Genomic DNA, 26282 nt, shown 5'->3' on the forward strand with positions numbered 1-26282 from the left:
TTTTACTACTGAAGATATTGATATAAAACTTACTTCAGTTTACAATAGTTACGCCTCTCATGCCAGTCTCGGCGCAGTATAATAAATGGTCAAAGGGAAAGAATCGGATAGGTATTACCAACAAAAAGAATTCCGTGATTTATCTTTTCTCTTTTCACATAAGTGCATATTATAACTGAATCATTGGGTTACATGATTATATTTTAAATACCATATGGTATGTGCAATAAAATGCAAGTATGGCATTTAAAGTGTGCAATATGATGTATAATGCATATTATACCATATTGTATAGCTGAAAGTCAATATTTTTGTTATATTGAAGTATAAATGTATGTTTCAATGGTTTCGTTGGCTTTGTATCTTTATTAACAGAAAAATTATATAATTATTCACTCTTGAGGTAGTGGATATGATGTGATATTCACTAGTAACATGTAATATGGTAACAAAGGTAAGTATCAACCTCTTTAGCGTATTTAACGTTACATCCAAAGGCTCAGTAGTCAGTAATTGTTGTATGATATACATTTTCTTTATCTTTAACATATTTTGAAATAAGCTTGAAATGTGATGGTCTTTTTCATTGTAATCGGACTAGTTTCACGTGCAAAGCTATTTTTTTATAAAAAAGATCACAACGATTTTTTATTTGCTCGTTTCTACCCGAGACGTGCGCAGTTACGACTGGGTAGATCTTTTTAGATATCATAGTGCTACTTCCAATACAATGCTATAAAGATGATATTGTATAATTATGTAATACTGATACTTCCTTTTATTTTCAGGAATATCGTTATAAATTAAGCATGAATCTATTTGTATGGAGCAATATAAGGCAGGTGTACTCGTATTTCTTTGCGAATTGCTTTTATTATCGCAACACATTTTGATGTTCTGTTCAATATTTAATATATTGTGAATCTTTTGAGCAAAACGACAAAACAGATATAAACCTGTAAAGTATAATTCCATTTTTTAATTTTAAAATCACGAGGCTTTTAACACGATTTCCGGTCTGCGATAAAGTTGATTTATGAATATGCATAAAGTTAACAATGATGAGATTATCATTTCTAATTACCGTCGATCATAACAGCATGCTTTCCTTAAAATGCAGTGATTTTTCCATCTCGGTGTACATATGGGGTGATTTTATGACATTCATAGAAATTTCGAAAAAGCACGTTCCAGAGAAAATCTTAAGGGTGCAACAAACCTCAGAGTCAGACATTTTACCGAAATATGTTCTTCAATCATATCTAGAAGAATTACTTTCCGTTATCAACAGGAGTACATCTCTTTGAGCAAAATGTATTTACAGGGAATTAGGGAATTTATTAACCTCTTTAACAGAAAGTGGAACTTGAATTTGCAGTTTATAGACCAGAGGATTGCTTATCATTTCTTAGTAAGTTGAGAAAACTGTCCACTTCGTACTTGATGGTTATGTGAATGACAAAGGTCCAGTTCGCTTACAGGTGTTTTCATTGACATCAGCCGGTGTAACTTAAACTTGTGGATGGCTGAGAAAAAAGATTTTTGGACTCTGATCGCAATTGATCATAGTGCAGCCTTTGACAATTACATACTTTCTGGTGTACTTCATAGCCAGTATGGTGTTTGTGATAGGGCAGTAAGTTTGCTAGACTCCTATTCAACACCCCGAAGCTGTCGGATGAGTGTAAATTCAGCGTTATCATCTCCATGTATGTAATACTGTAGTGTTCCACAAGGCAATTTTTGCGGTCCTTGGATCTATCTTACTTACGAACAATATTTACGTTTACATATACCTTATCGCAAATAAACGTTTCCAATCGACATAAGGCAATAACGAATTACACCTTCGGACACAATAAAGGGGCTGAATGTTGCTCCGATTAATAAAAATGTCTTTCAATGATAAATTTTTAAGTACTGTACGTTCAAGAGTGTGAAACAATATACATAAAAATAGTCGGCAGTCTGAATCCTTAGACGTTTTAAGAAGAATCTGTAAACATATTTTTTTTATTTTAAAGTTGAGTGCATTATTTTAAAAGACAACAGCTAGGAATTTAGTATTGCGTAGCTATGTCAGTTATATTTTGTATGCTTTACTTTTAATGTTAATCTGGATTTATGTACTGTTCTTATAATATATGAATATTTTATTGTACTTTATAATTATTAAGATGCATCGTAACGACATGTTTTATGGCAACACCATTAAATATATACTTGTATAAAAGTAAGTGCTTTATAAAATAAAACAATTTCGTTCCAGTTCCAGGGTTAATTTGAATATAGGTAATTTAATCACTAAAACAAGTTACTAAGCATTCGCAATTTAAGACTCGACTGAAAATAAAACTGCTCCTTGGTTACACCTAAAAGCACGAGTATAGGATGTTTTGATAATGATAGAACGAAATCAGGGAATTATTTCGTGTCTGGGCGGCATTTGAATAAAACCATGGTCTTCTACAAGGCAGTTAGAATTTTATTTGCCATTCCTATATTCAAAGCGGTGTTTCGAACAGTTTTGATCGCTTTTCCAAGGTGGTCCTTTGGGCGGGAGATTTGCATACTTCCAACAGTGTTTGTTACTTTAATGCATAGAATATATTTGCCAGTTCAAAATTTGCTCTTTATTAGCATATTAGTTATTGTTATACTAATTAAATGCCAGTTCAAAACTTGCTCTTTATTAGCATATCAATTATTGTTATACTAATTATTTGCCAGTTCAAAACTTGCTATTAGTTATTTCTATGCTATATTTAATGAAGCTGTGTTATGTAGAAAACTTGAAAATATTTCGATTTCCTTTTGACAAAAATCAGCACTAGTGTAGTAACCACAGTGGTATTCCGATATAGTCCACACCCTGTCTTACGTTGAATTAAATATTATATCTGGACAAAGGGAAGCATATGAATAAATAATTCTTAGATCTTTAACAAAACCGATAGAAATGATAGAACATTTGATCAGCATTTTATATGTCATTACACTATACATGTTTTTTTTCAATTTGTTTCATCCTGTATCGAAATCTGCATGGCTGCTTTTCTATACATGGTATTTTTCGACTATAAAAGCTTTTGTGGCAACACGTTTAGGTAGATTGGCAATGCAGTCCATCATAAAGTGGCACTGAAACTTCTTACATGACACAATAAGGCAGATCCCTTGAAAGCAAGCGACATAATTGCATGAGCATTAATTAATGGTGCAATACCACTGACTTCCCTTAGAACCGGCTTAATAGGAATTCTTTGATACAGAAACATCAAATTGACTCAATGACGCCAAAGCATCAGAAAAATAGTAGTAGATCTATATGGCAACGCTGAGTCCATCTACGGGAGACATTTTACGGACGTCAAACGGCGCATAAAGCTTAAGGTTGTGTTTGTTTGTTATGAAGATGGACTCGCTCCATTTTAGATATACGAGGGATAGTCAGTAAGTTCCCAGACGTTTTTAATATATTCATTATGCTAACAAATATAATAATTAATACTTAACTTAAGATCAGTTCGAGCTATCTCTGTAAAATGAGCAAAGTTTTGATGAATATAAAGGTAAGTAAAGATAAATGAAAACGGAACACTTCATATGTAAGTAGAGTGACATTACGTTACCTTTCTGACTGAGAGCTAAGAGCATTGGAAGAAGACACATTGAGGATTCACTAATAATTTATCCAGTAACCATTGATTAAGAGAAATATTTGCAGTTTACTCCTGTCAGGCGGATAAATTATTAAAAGAAAACATGAATTCTTAGATTAAAGAGAAGTGAGGAATTCAATCAGGTTTCGAGCTATAGGGCAGCGGCAATAGGAGTTATAGCTTAAAGGTAAATGAAATGCTATAGACATGCATTATAGGCTGATTGCACCGGAAGCTGAGACAGAGTCCCAGAGTTTGGTAATCTACTAAGATAGTAGGAGAGTTCCAGCTTATAGAAGGTTCACAAGGCATCGGGGATATACCTATATGGTAGTTGAATGCTACATATGATAGCATACAGGCGCTGAGCATCCAGGAGTCAGGGCATTCATATAGAGTTGAGAGGACAGAGGCCGGGCATCTATGCCGTAGGACTCGTATGTTGTTGATTCAAAGACATTATATGACGGGAACTTCAACAAAAAGACCAGTCAAGTATAGAGTCTCCAGCCTATAGGAGTTTGAGTTAAATGGAAATTGTTAGTTTGAAACAGTTATTGATTTGACTGATCACTGAAATTGTCTAGCTCATAATTAAAATCATTTACGAATCATTGGTACACGAATCATTTAAGCAAGGTAGCCAGAGGAAAATTCTATATCTGAGATATTTGGTCTCACCAGCTTTACGTTTTAACAAAGGACATTCTACATCGTTTGTCAGCTAGTCTAAGACATAGTCACCTTAGCGATTGGACCCAAACCATTGTTCAAGATACTAAAGGCGTAGGCACTTCCCTGGGTCATATAACCGGTATCCTGACATATATTTCAGATTAAGAATACTAAAGGTACAGACAGAGATATCTACCGACAGACTGCGAAACATGATAAAAGCTCTTCGTGTTCTGTCTTAAGATAAATTACTGCTTACATTGGTGTGTTTATTCCTTGTATTAACCTTATTAGTATGTTTTACTTTATAGAGTCGGGTGATTGGGTCATTTATGATGTTATGATACAGATTAGCTTAGCGGAGAACTGTTATATTTACACTGTCTCGCCTAAAACGTCGAAATTACGTTATATATAAAGGTAATTAGCTTAGCTTATAACGCGTTTAACTCCTACTAGTCTCTCCGTTTCAATCATATAAATTACTAATCGTTCCAAAATGGTGTTCCTATCTTGTTGATAGGTAATTAAGGTACCCCGGTTGCTACTAGTACACTACATTTCAGAGTCAACTTGTGGGTTGCTTGCTTTGCTGTGTGTGGTATCGATTGAAATAGAAAATGTGGAAACTCCATAGGTCGCTTAAAACGACAAAAATGAAAATGTTACAGGCTTGGTTTGTTCATGGACGGTAGTGGAAATGCATGCTACCGTTCACGCCCTATAGCCCAAGGTTGTGCGGAACTCAACATTTACACATGTTACAAGCACCAAACAAAATTTAGAGACATCCGCAAATGTGTTCATATGGCGGTGCACATGGAACCTTCAACGATACACTAGTCTGTAAATATGGTCCTAAGTTAAAATAATGGGCTTGCCCTAAACGAGAAAACAATAGACAGAACTAAACAAACTGGAATTTAACAAGGGGATCTGAGGTTACAGTTTGCTGTGTTAAATGCTTCCTGAGGGGCCTCCGTGGCCGAGTGGTTAAGGTCGCTGACTTCAAATCACTTGCCCCTCACCGATGTTGGTTCGAGTGAGACCTCACTCGGGGCGTTGAATTCTTCATGTGAGGAAGCCATCCAGCTGGCTTATACGGAAGGTCAGTAGTTCTACCCAGGTGTCCGCCAGTGTTGAAATAATGCACGGAGGGCACCGGGGGTCTTCCTCCGCCATCAAATCTGGAAAGTCGCCATATGACCTATAATTGTGTCGGTGCGACGTTAAACCCACGTAAAACAATACAAATGCTACATCATTCCACTACACTTCAGTGTCAGTCTGCGGGACCGCCTCGGTAGCCTAGTGGTAGAGCGTCCTCTTCGAGTGCGGGAAGTCGTGGGTTCGATCCCTGGCCGTGTCATACCAAAGACGTGAAAAATGGTACTAAAAGCTTCCTCGCTTGGCTCTCAACATGAAAAGGATAGTGCTAGGAGTGGTCAGCCCAGTGTCAGTATAATGTGACTAGGTGGGATATCAGGCCAAGTGTCATATTCCAGTGAGGCGGCACTATAAAGATGGACATTATGTTCACTGCTACAAGTAGACACCGTCGTTTATATGACTTAAAAATTGTTGAAAAAGACGTTAAACCCGAACACACACACACACACGCACACACACACACACACACACACAACTTTCGGGTTGCCTGCTTTGCTGTGTGTGGTAGTGGTTAAGTTTGCCGTGTTGAATACTTCCTGAACTTCTAATTTTACTTTTTTGTTTTGTTTCTAGGCAGCAACGTGTTAAAATTTTAAAACAAAACGTAAGTCGTTGTTTAGATGAAATTTTATTGAAAAGGCACATATAGTATGATGAACACATCAATACTTGTTAGTTTTCATAAAACAATTGTAAATATGCGTTCTTAATTCACTTTTTTTTCAGAAATCAATATGAAGTTCATAATTATTTCATATGTCCAATATCTTCTTATGGTTTGTTTTTCATTTCATTTCATATGGCACATATGATAAATATTTCTTTTTATATTTTTAATGTATGAACCAAATTATCAACCTCGTTGTTACACTGTGTCGAGTGCATAGTTTATATGCAAATATAAACATAAATGAAAATAAACAGAATGTTTTTAAACATCAACAAAGCCAAATTTAGTAATGCACCGATTTGAACTAATTTACAACTTGGTGTCAGGTTAGTGTGTGCGGTACGCTTCATGTATTGCTTTTCCGTTTCAATTGTCGTCTGCTGATTGAACTCGCATTTGTTCATTGAAATAGGAATTTCTTGTTGAATGACTTTGTAGAACAATTATTAATAACGTGTTAAGTATTTAAAAGTTCAATTTTTCTCACAATATCTCCAAAATGTCAATGAAATCAATTATTCTTTTTTAAGAAAATCGGCAAAATCAAATTTTATAGAATGTTACTAAATCTTAAACCGTTTCTTTTAAATTGTACTTCTAGCAATTCCAATCAAGCATTTGATTTGTCACACAAAAACCTTCAACCTCGAATTAAAATCAAGCTACAGCTAATTCCAGTAGACATATATGTTTAAACAAACAATTAACAACGTAGCTATGCAACATTATTTTTTTCTAAAATGACAGAAATAAACTTTGCAGTTCAAATGGTGATTACGACAGTAAAATAAAATATAATTCAAATAAAATCTAACTATTTACAAACAACATATTACAATTAATGAAACATAAAGAATGAATACTATTTCATCTGCCAATACAAAATTAAAAAGTGAGCACTAATAAAATGAATAAAATATGTGGCAGCAATTTGTTCATTTTTCAACAAAAATAAAAATAGATTTCATATTTTATATATTTGTAAAAATATAATTTGTTCTGAACACAAAACAAAGAATTTATTTATCAAAAAGTCAGATAACATTATATATGTTACAACTGTGAAATGCACATTTAAATTATTAAAACAGTTTTATATGCAACACTCTCTCTATATATATATTTATATTATAAAAGTCTCCTTATGTTGTTACATTAAATGGTTCTGCGTACAGGTCAAAGTGACCCTGAGTTCTTAATACCATTTTATAACACGAGTACCTATAAACAGTAATAATTTTATACTAGATTATTTTCTTATTATCGTATTGCTAGATGCATTACCACATTATAATAGCTCATCGATAATGGCCCTGGCATTAGCGCGGGAATTCAGTTTTTTTACCGAAGCTGTCATTTCTGTTTTATCATCTGCATGACGGTGTAAAGCATTGCATTCTTAAAGCCGTTGTTACTGCGAAGCATATTAACTTTAACAACACACAAAAAAAAACAAATACATATTGAAACTTTGTGATAATTAAGTGGATTGTAAAATGTGTCCCTAAACTAAAATCTAATGCTGATAACTAAATAGGTAAAAAGTCTTTTTTTAAATGATCGAATATTGGATGTGGATTTAAAACATGATGAGAGAAAAATGTACAAGAATGATATGACCAATTACAAACCAGTTTCTTTTTTTGTGGTTGCTGATGGCTTGGTGGGGCTGTTTGAAACATTAAAAAATAAATGAACTACGATTTTACTTGAACACGGTTTCAAATGCATTAAAATGCTTTTCTCGTAATAATTGATTTTAATAGAATTATTGAAATATAACAGTGAAATATAATAAAATACAATAAAAATCACCACCTATATTTTTCACTGATTGTTGGGTCAAATTGATAAAATTTGGTTAAACTATTGGAAGAACATCAAATTAAAAGTTACTGTGTTCACACACAAATGGAAGATCAAAATATTTTTCATCGCCCAAACACAAGATTTTACATGGCATGTCACATCTGGTGTTATTCTAGTAAAAACTATTTCAATCTTATATTGATACAACCAGACATTCTCTAACTATTTAAAAAGTACTCGAAAATCCAAATAATAAACATTTTTAAGAATTTATTATCAATTCAACAAACATGATTTTCAGTTATTTTGTAAAAGTGAAACATCTCTTTGATCAGACTATCTTAAACGCTTTCTGCACATCCGTCATAACACATACGACCATTTTTTAAAACTATGAATTGACAACATGTATTTGATATAAAAATATGAAGAAATTCAAAAAGATCAGCTAAAATATGCTATAAATGTGATAATAAGAATGTATAATAACAAATATCTAAATGCGAAAAAACAGCACGTTCGTTACCCATTCCAATACTTTAAAAGCTACATGTAGACTTTATTCATTCACAACACACGCATTCTAAATAAAACTTTGTACAACATGCATTATGCTTAACAATACATTCAGAGTTTTACATTCCGTCTTAAAGACGATCTCATTTTACACATAAAAAATAATAAAATGCAACAAAAGCTATAACTATAAAAACAAATGTTAAAAACATTTTAGTTTCATTTTTATATTAGAATATCTAAACAAATTAACATTTTCAGCAAAGATAACCACAATCACATAAACATACTGATATGTTGTGCCATTTTTGTCAGAAACACCGACTTGTGGTTCACGATAGAGTCACGTGCCATGTCCCACCTACGGCTATTGGTTATATTTGATTTCATGCTCTATGACGTCACTATTACGTCATGTAAAAGACCACTCCTCTTTGCATAGTCCTTCTTTACACGCCTGACACAGCTCGGAATTATGTTGATTTCTTGGTTTTCCAACACGTCGGTCTATTCTAAGAGGTGGTCGCACGAAGCCATAGTAAATCTGGCCAACCCTGTTGTAAACGTTGCCGATGACCTGAAAATAAAAAAAAAAAGATTTACTCAATAGCAATGTTGGGAAAGAATGACTATGAAACAAATACGAACATTGGTAACGCAACAAACGACGAAACAGGAAGACAACAACAGTTTTGATACAAATGTATTAGAAGATATTCACAACGTACATACAGAACAAATAAATAGGTAAAACGTGTTTTGAACAGAACATGAACTATCAAATAAGTCAGAAGACAGTTATCATTCAAAGGCGTATATCTATTTCATTTAGATACTGGTGGTCTGACACGAAATTCGGACGAGGGCTCATCAGCCGTACATCTACGAACATAGCATCACTAAATACAAATTGCTTTACCAGTTCCAGTGCACAAAAACAACAATAACTGCAAAATGTCCACAACATTAGGACGTAAGTGGTAATCCGACTATGAAGATGACGCAACGGCTTCAATGATACCAACGTGCAAACATATGGTTCTGATAAACGGCGTTAAAAATGACAGTTATAACTGTTTTTACGACTGTGCAAAAAGCTAAAATTATGGAAATTAAACCAGATGGTACTTTAAAATGTAACCACATAAAACGTGTGTGGCAATTTACCTTTACAACTTCTTCTGGGTACCACATGGCGTGCTCAAACTTTCCGGTTTTGCATTTCTGGCACTGTTGTCCATAAAGCTTGAACATAACGCAACCAGCATTGGTGGCATAATTGAGCTCAAACCAAAAGATCACACGGCCCTTCATTGACGTCCAGCCGTGACCGCAGTCCTATAAGATATATAAATATATATATATATTTAGTTTTAAAGTTAGATATTTCCACTATTTAAGTTTCTTTCGCATCAACAAATTAGCCGGAAACTTTAAATGAAAGGTCGAGTTTGACTAGACATAAACTGGTAAATACCGCCCGTTAACTCCTTTTCGGTCACTAACTGTTTTATATGGTGGTTTGCTTCCTTTTTACTTGTTATATAATTGAGCCGCGCCATGAGAAAGCCAAAATAGTGCATTTGCGACCAGCATGGATCCAGACCAGCCTGTTCATCCGCGCAGTCTGGTCAGGATCCAGGCTGTTCGCTTTCAAAGCATATTGCAATTAGAGAAACCGTTAGCGAAAAGCATGGAACCTGACCAGACTGCGCGGACTGGATCCATGCTGGTCGCAAATGCACTATGTTGGTTTTCTCATGGTGCGGCTCATATTATATTTGTTGTGCTTTTTATCAATGTATTACTGGTTTTCGATCGAGCCATGTTCCTGCAAGGTTTAAATGAATAAATAATATTACATTGGTATTGTGCATTATAATAGTTTCTTTAGTTTATACGCTTTATTTACTTGTTTTCGGGACAGTGTAATTTATGTACATGCCTTTGTTTTTGCTTTTGCTTTTTCCTTAATTATTCAAAAGCACAACATGCAGTGATTTCTTACTTGATATTGTACTTAATTTTCTTCAAATTTACAGCATCATAACATTTGTCTCTTAGACAACGCAATTAAAGTGAACATTTAGTCATTTTTCAATGCAAAACAATAAACAAATAATAAATTGGTCTATATAAGTAACTACTCCTCATAAAATAAACAAACGTGTTTGTAAACATGGGCGGCTCCAAACAGAAGGGGATCCATGCTCAAAATTAATGACAAAATACAATACATGCCCTGACCACAAGTCTATTTCATAAGTACAACACTGTTGACCCATTTAGACGAGGAGAACTAGACAATGATAGAAAAAAAAACTTGAGTTGGAGTTTGCTCCCTTAGTTTAATTTCACAAAGTGTGCGAGGTTGGCGCATATTTTGGATTTAACTCCATAGTCAAGTAGCGGTGCACTGTTTGACGATGGCCATACGAATGCCTTAAATTATAGCCACTTGATGTATACAAACATGCTTGTTTGGTTATAGTGTTTGTTTTTCATGAAAACTTCTATACTAGTTTGGTAAGTGTATATTGTAAATCATTGACTCTTACGGTGAAGGGTACTAATAACCTTAAAATAGAAAGATATGAGCATAGTTACATAGCATAAAATGTTATGAAGGACAAACGCATATACAATTTTAGACACTAAGTTGACACTTTAATGAATAAGGCTTCCCTAAATTTGAATATCATATTAATGCACACCTGAGGGCTACAATTCCATATTCTTACGACGCAGACGTATAGTCTAGTTCAGATTAACTTTTGGTTGCATAATGGGATGGTTATTGGATGTTTAATTTAGAAAATGGGCAATCCTACAACCATTTCTACCAACCAAGGTGGCCAACGTTGCCAACGTATTTATTTTCAATCAGTATGGGTAAAGGTCTATCTGAGAATTTCTATTGTCGTCGTATTCATTTTCAATCAGTATACATTTTGTAGGTAAAGGTCTATCTGAGAATTTCTATTGCCAACGTATTCATTTTCAATCAGTATGGGTAAAGGTCTATCTGAGAATTTCTATTGTCGTCGTATTCATTTTCAATCAGTATACATTTCGTAGGTAAAGGTCTATCTAGAATTTCTATTGCCAACGTATTCATTTTCAATCAGTAGGATAAAGTCTATTGAGAACCACTGCAGACTTTATCAAATGGTAACTTATCTGAGAATGTCTGTTGCCAACGTATTCATTTTCAATCAGTATGGGTAAAGTCTATCTGAGAATTTCTATCGCCAACGTATTCATTTTCAATCAGTATGGGTAAAGGTCTATCTGAGAATTTCTATTGCCAACGTATTCATTTTCAATCAGTATGGGTAAAGGTCTATCTGAGAATTTCTATTGCCAACGTATTCATTTTCAATCAGTATGGGTAAAGGTCTATCTGAGAATCTCTACTGCCAACGTATTCATTTTCAATCAGTATGGGTAAAAGTCTATCTGAGAATTTCTACTGCCAAAGTATTCATTTTCAATCAGTATAGGTAAAGGTCTATCTGAGAATTTCTATTGCCAACCTATTCATTTTCAATCAGTATAGGTAAAGGTTTATCTGAGAATTTCTATTGCCAACCTATTCATTTTCAATCAGTATGGGTAAAGGTCTATCTGAGAATTTCTATGACAATATTAAAGACTCACCTGGCAAGAGAATCTGACTTTGGCGCTATCTTTGAAGGTTCTCCAGCTGTCCCCTGGTGGGTAGAAGGTTGGTACTAGGCACCACATGTGTGGAAAATATTGGGAAAACAACCGATCAAACTCTCCGTGCCATACCAATTCCATTCTGTAAAAGAGAAAAAGGTGCATGTAGTATAAACATATCAAATATCTACATTAAAATAAAGAAGGAAAAACAAAAACGTTATGATAGCGATTCCGAAACAAAACACTTAATTAAAGGTTCTGAAAGTGTATATGAACAATTCTATTGGCATGGCCTGATGCAAGCGTTTTAAGACATGTCTCAATGAAAAAACATTTTAACAAATTAGCTTACACAAATATTTAATCATTTTATTCTGGGCATATTTGCAAATGTTACAACATCCAAGTATTCTTTCAAAAGCATACTCTCTACTATACATATGATAAGTTGTTTTACATTTATCAGAGGACTGCACAGGGAACCCCACTACACCATCTCTGTTACATATAAATTGGGGAAAAAGAGAACTACAGGTAAAATGTTTCTTGCCCTTAACATGCTTCAAAATTTTATATTTAAGTGGCCTATACCATGACCACAGTATTATATATATCAACAACAGAACTACAGGCAAAATGTTTCTTTCTCTTAACATGCTTCAAGTGGCATCTTCCATGACACCTCAGATATATAAATTAAGTGCCATGTACATACTGTAAAACAAAAACACATTTCGTGGACAAGAAATTTCGTGGTTGGGCCAACATGAATTTGTGAAGCTAAAACGAATGGGGATTTGTTGTTGTTGTTTTTTTTTTTGTTTGTTTTTTTGTTTTTTTTTTTTTTTGTTTTGTTTTTTCGTTTAATTTTGTAGGTAAGTGAAGCCCATCTATGAAAATGAGAACCTTTGAACATTAATGGTTCCGAAGTATATATCAAGAAAGGACCACAGGCAAACGTCATAGTTAACATGCATGATTCAATAATATTCCATTCGCTACTTCCATGTCACTTTTACTATAGATAAATTGTAAAAGGGAAATACATGAAAGTATCTCTAACATGTTACAAAAAAGTGAATTTAACACTACAATGTGTAAGTTTTGATTGTTCAAACGTCTTGTTTTGTTACATGTATGAAATATATGACAAGTATGTCGATAGATAAATGTCATGCAGCGCTCATTTATAAATCATTTTCTACTTTGATACCGAACCTATGGTATGATATATGACAGATAATAACCTTTAAAGGAAATAGATAAGTGATTTCTTCACTAGTTCACTGACAAGAAAAGAGCGTCCGGTCCGGGATTATAATTTTGGTACTATGTGAAAGAAATAAGACTATATTGTAATATTTAACTTGTGAATTGTCATATTGCACTGGAGAAAGAAGTATGTCACGTGATTCTTGGTTAACCCTTAGCCTGCTAAATTTCTAAAATGGACTGGTCCATCATTCAATTTGGGCAATACCATTTATTATTTGAAGGGGTGTTTGCTGCAAATTTACTGACTGAATAGCGAACAGTGCAGACCATGATCAGACTGCACGGATGTGCAGGCTGATCTTGGTCTGCACTGGTCGCAAAGGCAGAATCACTTGCCGCCAGCAGTCTAAAGGTTAAACGAGTTGACAAATAAAAATGCAATTATGTAAATGTTTAATTTGCAAGAGAAAACAATTATTTTTCTTACATCAATGTCATCAGAATTTTGCATAATTTGCATACAATTTACATATAAAATAGATTTTTAAAGGCAATATACAACACTTACTTATGACAGTAATATAAACTAAAGCGATTATTTTTTTATATTCAGTTCATATATTGCTTTCTTCATATACCGAAATATGACTGTTAGAGTAACTAGACAAAAATATTTATGAACCGTGTCGGGAAGACTGTTGCACAATGATTTAACAACAAAAATAAATGGTACTACACTATTTATATTACAGACTGTTACACATTTGAATATTAACCTCTTTCTAGAACGAATCTGTGACCTTAGAGAAAACGTCTTACGCATTGATATGTTATGAATTTGCATTAATTTTGAATATAAGTTACTACTGATCTTTTAGACTTCAGAGTTGCTTTCAGATGTATATAGCTGAACATTTGGAACACCTTTGGTATGTATATAGGCGATGTTTAATTTATTGTTGCAGGCCATAGAACAGCTGCCACGATACTAGATGGTTATTTGTATCCACTGTCCGGGCGATAAGCCTAGGGGTCTTTGATCAGAGCCCATCTTCAACAACACATAACTTAGTCGAGAGTGTGAAACAAATCTGACTTAAATGGTAGCGGGTAACAAAGAAATGTGAAAGTGAACTGATGTTTGAAAATATCTACGTTGCTGGTACGTATAAAAAATAGTATGTTGAAATTCTTGTTAGTACTAGGATACAGTAATATACTGGAATGTTCTCTATTTTGTTACGTTAGTACGACTGGTATGACACTTGTAGTTATAGGTCACCACAACATAGGGAGTGTAAAAGACTGGTAACTGGCTCTATTCCATTAAGAATTAGCTCAGAAATTAAGACCTTCGGTGGTTAGAATTTTAGAGATTTTTCAAAAGTAAATATTAAAACAAAAATCTTTCATTTCTTGACTACCTTTGTAGTGGACGGCGTTGTTTATAATTTGTCAGAATTGCAGACAAGAACACCTCGTTTGTTTGATCTTTTACAGGCTCAGATACATTTTACATAGTTTTTGCTCGATAATATGTCAGCAGTATGAATTTACACCAATTTGTAAGATGAAAGAAAACACGAATACACAAAAAAAACGCTACTTGCTAAAGTTGTCACTAACTAGCACGATAATGTATGAATATTAATAAGTGATTGAGGTTGTTTTATCTGAGAATGCATCTCAATAATGTAATTAGTGTACCTTACCATACGTCGAATTTATTTCAATATATAATGTTTTATGTACTACTATATATGGTTTTTAATGTCAAAATAGCATTAGAGGATGTAATTGCTATCGTAAAATATATTTAAATATATTTTAAGTATTGAATCTTTGAAATTTTGTCTCAAAATAATTCAGCGGTTTAAGAACGGTGTCTTAATATGTTATGACCTTCGGACTTGTTCCTTTATTCTCAACATAAGTTTATCCTCTTGTGTGGATCTGGAGATGCATATGCTAGAAACACTTTCAATGTCACTATAATATAGAAAGCTCTGTGTTTTGAGAAACGTCTCGACCGATGGTCTATTTTAGATAGTATTCGGACTATTCACGAAGGCGCTAGAGTTTTAAATTGTCATCCAAAACCCAACTAAAAACTTCGGTGCCAGAAAACAGACTCGAGTGTGATTCAGTAATCACCGTTGTTTCGATTTAGACGAGCTGAATAATAACCTATTTGAACAAGATTAAAACTACATACGTTAAGACATGAACCTTAAATGCAAACAAATATTGTAATAAGTGTTTCAAATTTTAATGAGAAATCTGTCAAGACTACTGAAAGATGGTATTATGTTTACACAAACTACACGTACTTGTTTTAACAAGACACTTCGACAACTTTGATAATAAATGATAAGATATTTATTGATACAGGGTTTAAATCTATATCTACAGATCATTTTAAAGAGATAAAATTGTCTTTTTATCTTAAGTTTGTACAAATTTTGCAATCAATTTTCAATGTAGTTACAATATTATTAATGTAACTATCACATTGGCGATTTTTAGTAAAAATACATTTGATAAGTCACACATATGACATATCGTATTGCTTATTTTCTTTTTAAACAACCAAGTTATTTGATAAAATGATATCAAACTGACCAGAATTCAATAATGATCAGCCGAAAAAGTAATACACTATATGCCCATATGTAAGTGGTAAAGCAATGTCATATGTTTCGTTTAGAACAAATTTTAACAGTTTTTCTAATCGAAATAAGGTCCACTTCATACTTTTCCATATTGTTTACCTTATCCTCAAAGCATATGATATTATTAGTAGTGGAAAATGAACGCAGTTACTCTAACAAATGGACCTTGTACAGAACCCTCCCCCCCCCCTCCCCCCCCCCAAAAAAAAAAGTAATAATGAATACACTGTAAAACTCTAAAAGTCTGGTGTACAAGTATACGTACATCAGATGTCTCAAGATGCCGTTATCTACATACAGTTTGCTTTAAATTTGACTTAAAACTGGAACATAGGCAAGCTTTTTCTTCATGAGATACTATGTTTCAAATATGCAACACTAGTTAAGTAAATATTTGTTCGAATAAACTCATTTACGATGTTATTGTCGTACGTAATAACAGCTCTTTTCAAGATTTTGCGGGTATAAAGTAGCGTTTCAGGTGGGAAAAAACTCCTTCGAGGCCAATTAACCATACTTATTATATCTTTCTTTGCTCTTTACTAAGCAAATATTATACTTACAACCGTATTATTACCAACTTTTATTTAACTTGTCAATAACATTACTTCAATCTTCAAAATCTGTCTAATATTTACATTAAGAAAAATGTCTTATTCTTTGTCGGTCTATATTAAGTGAAAAGAATTTCGTTGTTCAAAATATTGACCACTCTATGTTTTGGTTAATCAAACATGACAATACAAATTTCTAGATGACAAAGTAAATGTTTCACAGCTCTGTGTGAAATTAAGGAATTGAAACGAAATACGGGCCAATATACTATGATAATGTTTGAGACCTAACAAAAAAATCGTATTTTAGGGACCGCTGTTCCTGTGTTATTACGAACGAGTAAACATTTGAAGTGAACAATTATATCAAATTCAGTATATATTCGATTTGGAAGAAAGCAGATTTGAACCATTCCCGTGAAACCTCTTGTAAAATATCTAGAACTTGAATCAGACGAGATGTGGCTGTGGCCCTAACAGGAATCTGACCCATGAAAACTGGGTTGAGTGGTCGATATCTAATAGACCTTGGATATACTGAATTTCTTCTTCTGTCAAAGTTGAAAATAAGTCCGAAATTGTGAAAAATCACCTTAAGTTTTTACAAGGTATTACATGCACGTTAATCTTGGTGTGCGTAATTACTGTAAGTACACGGGGACCTGACACGGAAACCGCCATGCTATGATCGATGAACAATTACGATGCAATATCTACTTCGTAGTTCATACAGCTTTTTAATGTACAGGGCTGAGTTTTTAACTGTGTCCATTAGAAAAGATCCTGAATGAGAATGAAAAATGTTTTCAATTTGTTTGAGAAATTGCCTGTTCTCAATCTACCGTAAGTGAAATGCTTAGAAGGAAGAAAGAGTAAAACTATATAAAATCCAGTTTGTTATAATAATTCCTCAAGGTATTTAGTATAAATTCAGCACTTTGCATTTTATTCGTTCCTTTTAAGTAACTATGTTGGATGATTCTCAACAGCATTTCCTAAACACACACAGCGTAAGAAAATGTCTTACACGTCGTCATTTTTGAACGGAGATTTGTGACGTTTTTTGTATTTTTATTTCACCTTATAATACTGTGGCACTAGGCTTCAGAATGTTTAAGTTGAAGCCATATTCTTAAATGAGGATTTTTTTTTTTGCAACGATTTCAGTAAGAACAATTCTTAATTTGACAAATAACATGCTATCCTAGTTTTAGCTTTATAAAGGATTTTATAATCATATGCTCTCTTTCCTTTAATTATGTATTAGAATAAGAAGTTAGTAATTCTAACTTCGTTTAAAAGGAGAAAGTTGTATCTTTGTATTACCAGTGACTGCTACGACAATCGTCAGTGTAAAAAGGCCACAAAAAGAAAAACCCAGCTGGTGTATTTTTTACCAAGTCCGACATTTGTTGCACAGACCGTATCATTTAACATGTAACATTTGTTTAAAGCAGTTTCTAGTTTCACATCCTTCCTTTATAATGCTAAAACTAGGTTAGGGGGTTGTTTGTCTAATTAATTCACTTTACGGCGTTTTATGACAGACATTTTCCGGTCTAACTTAAAGGAAAAATGAAAAACAATAGTCTAACTATATTATTACTATGAAATTATAACGTTCACGGTGTAGTCATACACCAAGTATACCAGAATTTCACCTAGCTAACGCTTAAATGTCAAATGTATTTTCATTTAAAAGGGGAGAGAACTCACAGAGGTTAGCAGTCCCCTTCAGTACAAAAATTACATAATCTCAGTTTAAGAACAGTCGAAACGCAGTGTTCAGAATAACAAAAAAAAAGTTGAAAGGGAGCGAAAACATCCGACTGAGAATTACTAACTTAGGTTTTTTTCACTCTGGTAAAGATCAGTGCTATGACAGCCGTTGCAGAGCAGACATTTTTTCTCATTTTACCACAAAACGCAGATAAACGAGAGGAGATATGGTGTACCTCATGTACCATAATGTTTATATGAAAGTAATTTGAAGGTCTATAGAACCAGGTGATAGAATCAGGCCCAAAAAAGTACAGTAAATATTAGAATGTCTTATTTGTATGGGTTTTGATATGGTCTATCTTGGAACAATGATCGGGAAATCGGGAACAATCCTCTTTCCTTTTTTCTCTAAACATAATATTTTTATTGATAACAGACACACACACAAATACGAGTATAGAATGATAAAATCAATTTTTAGACCTTATTTTAAAGATTGTAGTTCCATGCACATTTTTGTCATGTTTGACAATAAATGGGTTGTCATTCACAAGTGTTAACAAAACAATGTAATACAGGGGTATTAAAAATCAAGACTTAAATGTGATAACGCTCACAATATTTGACATTACTGAATAGAAGTCTTTTAATCTATGCACTTCGTGCCTTCGCTGCCCCTATTGAACAAATGTAAGGCATTTTAATATCAGATTTTTATCCAATATTATTTTCATTAGATTTCACTAAAGTGATTTCCGTTTGAAGGCCAGTATTTAGACAAGTCACAATAAACCCCAATTGAGAATTTTGTAATAGAATGTATTAAAGGGTGCTCTGATCATTGGAACAATAGGACGTGATAACTTTTTACATGTATTTATATTTCTAAAAAAAATCTACATGATGGTATTGTTAGTGTACTGCTCTTTTACATTTTATCAATTTGTTTAAGAAAAAAATAGGCCAAAATTTCGTTCCTTTAAATGAGATATCAGAACGATCGTCGCGAAAATGGAAATGCCCGTGTCAATGATTCTCGCATTGTTGACAATTAATCAATCAATCAACCAATCAATCAATAGGGCTATCAATTATTTGCAGTATAAGTGCAAAAAAGAACTCGTGTTATCTCAAACATTCTTTTTCTTTAAAGAGGACAGTAATAAAGGCGGTATGACTTTCCTGTAGAATTAATAAGGTGGAAACTACACCGATGATGAGAGAATATGTATCAAGAGTTAACTTAACTTAACTACTTGTCCATTTTGCATGAATTACTGCCCATGATACCCTAAATGTATACACATTGTTCTTAGTACCCTGAATATGACCCTAAATGTATACACTTCGTTCTTTGTGCCCTATGTTCACTTTAAACTATGAATTTCTAAGTAATGTCAACACTATAATTTTAAATAATAATTCAAGTCAATAAAATTTAATTTGTCTGGAGGGCACTGGGTCATGAAATTAATATTCATGTAAGTTGTGAATAATCCTTACATTACACAGTCATAAATGACAACTGATGAAGTTTTATTACTTCATTAAAGACACGTATCTTTTCCCGTCAAGATACTTGGTGTAGCTAGCTGGTTTGGTTAACTGACACAATCAACAAACACCAAATGTCTAGCTAGCTGGTTAGGTTAACTGACACAGTCGGCAAACACCAAATGTCTAGCCAGCTGGTTAGGTTAACCGACACAGTCAGCAAGCACCAAATGTCAGCAACAATATCTAACGTCAAAAGTGCAAGCAAGATTCACCTCTTTCACCCAAGAAGTCCAGGTTTCGAACCCCATTGGGCCAGATAAAAAACGTACGTCATCACCAGGCATCTTTCTCAAAGAATTTTAAACATAGTTTGAAAACTAGTGGCCGTGTGATTGGTCGATTTCAAGACTGTGTTAAAAAATGAGCCAATCAGATGCTAGTGTTTCGAATGACTTGTTGTAGTAAGGTATAAGCATGACCAACTTTTGGCAAAAGACAGAATTACTACGTAATGGACCCATTTTCAATAACTATGCCCCTTATTGGAGATATTTTAAGGTTTTCAGCGTTATTGTTTCAGACTTAGTAGTTCATCTTAAAAGAAAATATTTTATGAAATACGCTAGTCTATATTTTCTTAAACAGGTAAACGATGATTTCTGAAAGTGAAAAATAAAACTGCTTGTTGCTTTTGACACGAATAACATGAAAGGATATTTTAACTTAAACAGCAACCTATTTGATGAGCCACAATCATACTAAAGAAATAACATTGTAAAATTTTGCATATTTTGTCATTATTTCCGCAAGCAGTTGTTTTGTGATCCGAAGGTTATTTCTTACACTCCAGGTATTGAATGTTAACATTACCCATGTGTTTATGGGCTTTTAAAAGAGCTAAATTACACGATTGTCAGGTTTACTACATTTAAACATCCGTGAAATAAACATTAATGAAATTTAACAGCCACGTTGATTTCCAAAAGGTTCGACGAATGATGATGATAGCGGATACATCAACACGTTTTCACACCCGGAAAATCTGATTTCGCAGCTAAGTGAAATAATGTTAGACAAAAATGAATAAAGATAAGTGCTGCGACTGTCTTAAAATACATGTATATGTGAATTCTAACAATGATGGTATTTAATGAACAATTATTCAGAAGTAACCGTAACGCCAGCTGAATATGTAATCGTATTAATTGAATAATTAATTGATTGATTGATTGATTGATTGATTGGTTGGTTGGTTGGTTGACCGACCGACCGACCGACTGACTTCATCTGAATATACAATCGTATTGATTGATTGATTGATTGGCAGGCTGGCTGGCTGGCTGGCTGGCGGGCGGGCCGACCGACGGGCTGGCTGGCTGATTTTCGACATAGTATATTTAAATGGTTGATGCAAAAAAATTCCGGGTACACATGCGTTCAAGTTTTTAACTTCAAATGATTATATGTTATCATATACATATATACGACAAGGGAGAGTCAAGGAGCAATATCTGAAGAAATAGCGCCAAAGTTTGTTCACGTGAAGTAGGCTTTCAGGATAATATACAGCCTTGGTATAGGTACTATGTCAACATTGGAAAAATCATTTGCACCTAATGTTAAAATATTTTAAACCAGGTAGTTCAAATGATAAATTGTGTCTTTTTAGTGAAGTTACTCAAAAAGAAATGTTAAATGGTAATATTTTAGTCCTCTTTGAACTAAAAAGCGTTTTCAAAACGTAAATTGAATTCCCTCTATGCAATCACAAGTTATTTCGTTAGTTGATCAAACTGGTCCTGAACGACAAGACGTATTTCGTCTGCAACAACCTTCAACAACATGTATAAAATTCTAGCTAACAGAATTCAATAGAATATACTTTTTAGACAAATGAAAATATGAATAATGCTATTTTCGAAGTTATCGCCTTAGTACATTTCAACACATATTCTATTTGATCGTTTGAGACATTATTCGACGCTGCAGTTGTTTAAGAACAACCACCCACGGGAGAATGAAACACAGACGTACCAGATATTTACTGAGGTATCACCGCAAGACAACTAAAATGATTGTAGAAGAAACTAATAACACCATTTACCACATGTCAATGTTCTGGTCACAATTACATTTTAGGATTTGTTTGGTTTTTCTTTGTTGGATTTTACCCTTATCATGCTGGACACGATTGATTCTGCCTTTCGACCAGTGTAGATCATGATCAGCCTGCATATCCGTGCAGTCTGGTCATGATCTGTACTGTTTGCCATTCAGTCAGTATTGTTTTGGTAAGCACCCCCTTTGAACAGTTAATGGTACTGTCCAAATTGAAAGAAGGACAAGTTCATTATAGAAATTTTGCAGGGAAAGGGTTAAAGTCACACCGCGACACAATGTAAGTCTTCCGACTTTTCTTCCAGCTTTTGGCGGATGACGGATGGGGAAGACCACAGGTACCCCTCCAGACATTGTTTCAGCCATTGGTGGACACCTGTGTTAAACCACCGCCCTCATGTAAGCCAGCTGGACGGCTTCTTAACATGAAGAATTCTGCACCACAAGGAATGTTTCAAATATCGCGTAGGGGCAAACGATACGAAGCCAGCGTCTTTAACTACTCGGTCAGTGAGATCCAAGATCTTAGACAACTTAAGAACAATAGAAGGATAGAAACCATAACACGCTATGATTTCATAACAAACAAAAGGAGCATACGTATTATTTTTATGTGATAGACACAAAAAATGGTTTAAGAACAAAACGATAACTCATTACCAGAAATTTAAACAAACAAAGACCCAGCAAGTGTATGTGATTATAGTGAACTGATGTTTCCAGCTATAAACAAAATGGTGTCATTTATATTTGTATGGTAACACCGGTTGAGAAAATCTTGTCACCTGTTTTCGTGGTACAATCTTTTTAATGAAGAAGTAACACACTAGAAGATGAGCAATAAAGTAAATCGCACTACACCCGATGTTATTGTCGCGTCATAACGGGACCCTTGAAATCAAACAGACTGGGTATAGACAATGACAAACGGTTGACAATTTATGACACACTACATACCGTGGTGAGTAAATAAAGAACACTGAAATATTTGTATACAGTCATCGAGAGAGATCTTGTCTGAATTAGGAAGGTTTTTTGTGTCCCTTTAGTATCATCACCGTCAAGCTCTAACATGCATTTTTGCTACTGAGTCTTAAATTTCGTCAGTAAAGTTGTGAACAAGCTCGTTATCACTTGTTTAACAGGTAGAGAAAACATTATTGCTACTCCAAAATAAAACAGGTTTGAACACGAAGCTAAAATATATTTTGGTTGTTTTCGGGAACACTGTGTTCAAGAGAATATTGCTTGCTAGGGTCATGATGCGACTTCAACATTAAAACGTGGACGAGAGGTCATGGCTTCCATCCATGGAACAGCTTCATTAACGGTTTGCAAATGTTTACACTAATTTACATTAGGTAAATTAATTTCATGTGTGAGACTCGCACCGACGGCAATATGATGAAGTAGACATCAGACCTCGCTGTGTCACTGTTTTTTTACTACAAATGCAAAAAAAAAAATGAAAATCACATAAATGAATGCATGAATACTATGCATCGAAAAAACAAACTACTATCTGTTACGCAGGTCTCTAGAACAAACGTCTAAATTGTATTCAAATTAATATATGATTAATGAGTTGATAAATCTAAACAAAACTGAAATTGAATAATGCAATGTGTTACATATTTAATTTTCATGCTTTAACCACATAGTATGAATACCGTTTTCTACTTCGTGAACTTAAGCGGTGATGCAATATAATAAATAATAAAAAACAAAAACAAAATAAAGGTCTGACAGTCTGCAAGCTTGATGGTTACAATAGCATTTCATCAGTCCAGCACACCGAATTCTAGGAGTCGAACTCACAAATGACTGTGGGTGTTCTCCATAACGAGATATTTACCTCTTCATTCAAAACTGAACGGTCGCAGACAAGTTATGTTGACAGTACATATAAATATATGTATATATATTTCTTAAAATAATTCATACTGCGAAATAGACAGAAAACAGCCGAAGTCACGATGACATATAGAGATATAAGATATCACATTGAAATTAAAACACGACAGCATCGTTGCTGTATTATGTAACTTTGGTGCAAGGTACGGTAATATGAGAACCCCAAAAAAAGAAAATTATAGCCCGCTTATAGTATTAATTTCACTGCGTATTAAATTAGTTAACGAATGGTTGAAAATTGCCAGTGTTTAATAATATGAGCCACGCCATGAGAAAACCAACATAGCGGGTTTGCGACCAGCATGGATCCAGACCAGCCTGCGCATCCGCGCAGTCTGGTCAGGATCCATGCTGTTCGCTAACGGTTTCTCTAATTGCTATAGGCTTTGAAAGAGAACAACATGGATCCTGACCAGACTGCACGGATGCGCAGGCTGTTCTGGATCCATGCTGGTCGGAAACCCACTATGTTGGTTTTCTCATTGCACGGCTCATTTAATCATTTTCTATAACATGCTTGTCAAAGCACAACGTGTAAATACTAAAATGTCAACGAACTTGATGCCACCGAACCATCGTTTACTTGGTTACAAACGTTGGTCACTTAATATCAAAAACGGTAAAATGATATCAAAATGAAGTCAGATTTATACACAGTCTTCACTGTAACCTTACTCCTATCAAGATGGTGAAAAGATAATATTTGTATTTTAAATGACGTCTTTTGCGGGCATTATGTTTAAAGATGTGACAAAATGGGGAAATTGGAAAATATTTACAACAATTTCGCATGATTTACTGCTGGCAAGTGTATGAAAGAAGTGAGGTTTATTTTTAAGCCAACAACGAGGGTTATGATGAATGACAAAGCCAACACTTGGTTAAAGTTTCGCATTAAAAAAATACATGAACTCTCTTAACCCTTATCATGCTGGACATGACTGTTTCAACCTTTGCGACCAGTGTAGATCATGATCAGCATGCACATCCGTGCAGTCTGATCATGATATGCACTGTTCGCCATTCAGTCAGTTTCAGTATTGTGCGCAACATCTATATAAATCAGGAAGGCATTCAGGACCCAGTTTAAACATAGTATCAGAATTATAGATATCTTGAGTGTTTTGTGGCTGTAATTTTATCACCTTAATAAAGGCCAAACATTTAACAGCACGGCCACAATCTCTTTTATGGACGTCTAGAGTCATTTAGGACGTTGTAAATACTTGATGTATTTCCACCTTTTTCCTTTTTATAGGTCTATTTCAACTTGAAAGACAGGTTTTAATGTTGCAGTGTCTAATTACAATGTAAAACATCGAGTTTTATCAACTTTTACCAGAAGTAAACTCATTTAAATACAGAATCTATTTTTAGATATGGCAAGTCGAGTCCGAAACAATACGGTGTCCTTAATAGGACTCCATATTTACCAAAGTGAATCATAGTTATATATTTGGTATTTCTTAGAAATATGAAGTCGTTAATAGATATTTTTTACAACGATTGTGTAATCATCCGAGTAGTATACCACATCCGTGTTTGTGACCAAAGAATTTATAATTACCTAAAATTAGAGATTACGATTGCATGTGATGCAAAAAGTGACGATAAGAGACCTATAGATTTTTGTATGAATTTTTAACGAGATATTTTATCATTCTTTTCACACAAATAAACTATTTCACTTGAATAAATACCAGCTGTAAAATAATTTATCAACAATCACACTGCTGATGTAAAATTGTGCACGCTTAGTTGATTCACAATTACTTTTTAGATCATAAATTTGATACGTGAAATCTGATTAACGTAAAATGTACCCATAGAAACCTTTTTATATTTAGGTTTTAATACAAATTTCACATAAAATCCTGGTTGATGATGTATATCCATTAATATTTATACCTATAACTCGTTTATATAGATATGTAAGACCGTGATAATATAACTAATTTTAAATAGCTTAGAGCTTAAATGCTGATATAACTTTATAACTAGAAAGCAAAAACATTGATTTAGACTTTTTCTTGGCGGAGGAAGTGGAGGTTGAAAGAAGAAAAGACACATACAAAAGGTTGCTTAAAGGTTGCTTTCTATCCATTCATGAGATGAATGGCAGTAATCTGTGTCCCAGGAAGTAGTTTTACTTCTAAAAATCTTTGAAATAATGGGATGAAGCCAGATATCACACGAGAACACTAGTGTGTTTGAAAAAGGTAGTGATTGGGTGCTGTGTAGGTGATACATGATGTTTTCCAAATCTTATGGTGGCATGACACCTAAAGAACTCTTCCGTGAATTATTTACGTTTCAAGTCATTGCAAGATTGAGGGTCAACCAATATTATTCTCATATCTATTGTCAGGAACTGTTTGCATCCTATGCTGCCCGCTGGCGGCAAGTGATTCTGCCTTTGCGA

General features: G+C 34.0%; 1 protein-coding gene and 1 long non-coding RNA gene across 3 annotated transcripts in view; one reads left to right on the top strand and one right to left on the bottom strand.

Moving 5' to 3' along the window:
* Nucleotides 1-6119: 6119 nt before the first annotated feature.
* LOC123526544 (uncharacterized) overlaps nt 6120-26282 on the bottom strand; it is a 44132-nt gene continuing 23969 nt past the window's right edge. For both annotated transcript variants that reach the window (XM_045305739.2, XM_045305740.2), the window contains exons 2-4: nt 12163-12307; nt 9670-9840; nt 6120-9079 (exon numbers count right to left, since the gene is read on the bottom strand). In XM_045305739.2, coding sequence (XP_045161674.1) covers nt 8915-9079; nt 9670-9840; nt 12163-12307 — 481 coding nt within the window. In that variant the 3' untranslated portion in view covers nt 6120-8914. The remainder of the gene's footprint in view (nt 9080-9669; nt 9841-12162; nt 12308-26282) is intronic.
* Nucleotides 12806-22809, top strand: LOC128548392 (uncharacterized). The gene is made up of 2 exons (XR_008367005.1): nt 12806-14545; nt 22252-22809. It is a non-coding gene; the product is annotated as an uncharacterized LOC128548392 (long non-coding RNA).

The sequence above is a fragment of the Mercenaria mercenaria genome, chromosome 14, assembly GCF_021730395.1.
Source record: "Mercenaria mercenaria strain notata chromosome 14, MADL_Memer_1, whole genome shotgun sequence".
NCBI lineage: Eukaryota > Metazoa > Mollusca > Bivalvia > Venerida > Veneridae > Mercenaria > Mercenaria mercenaria.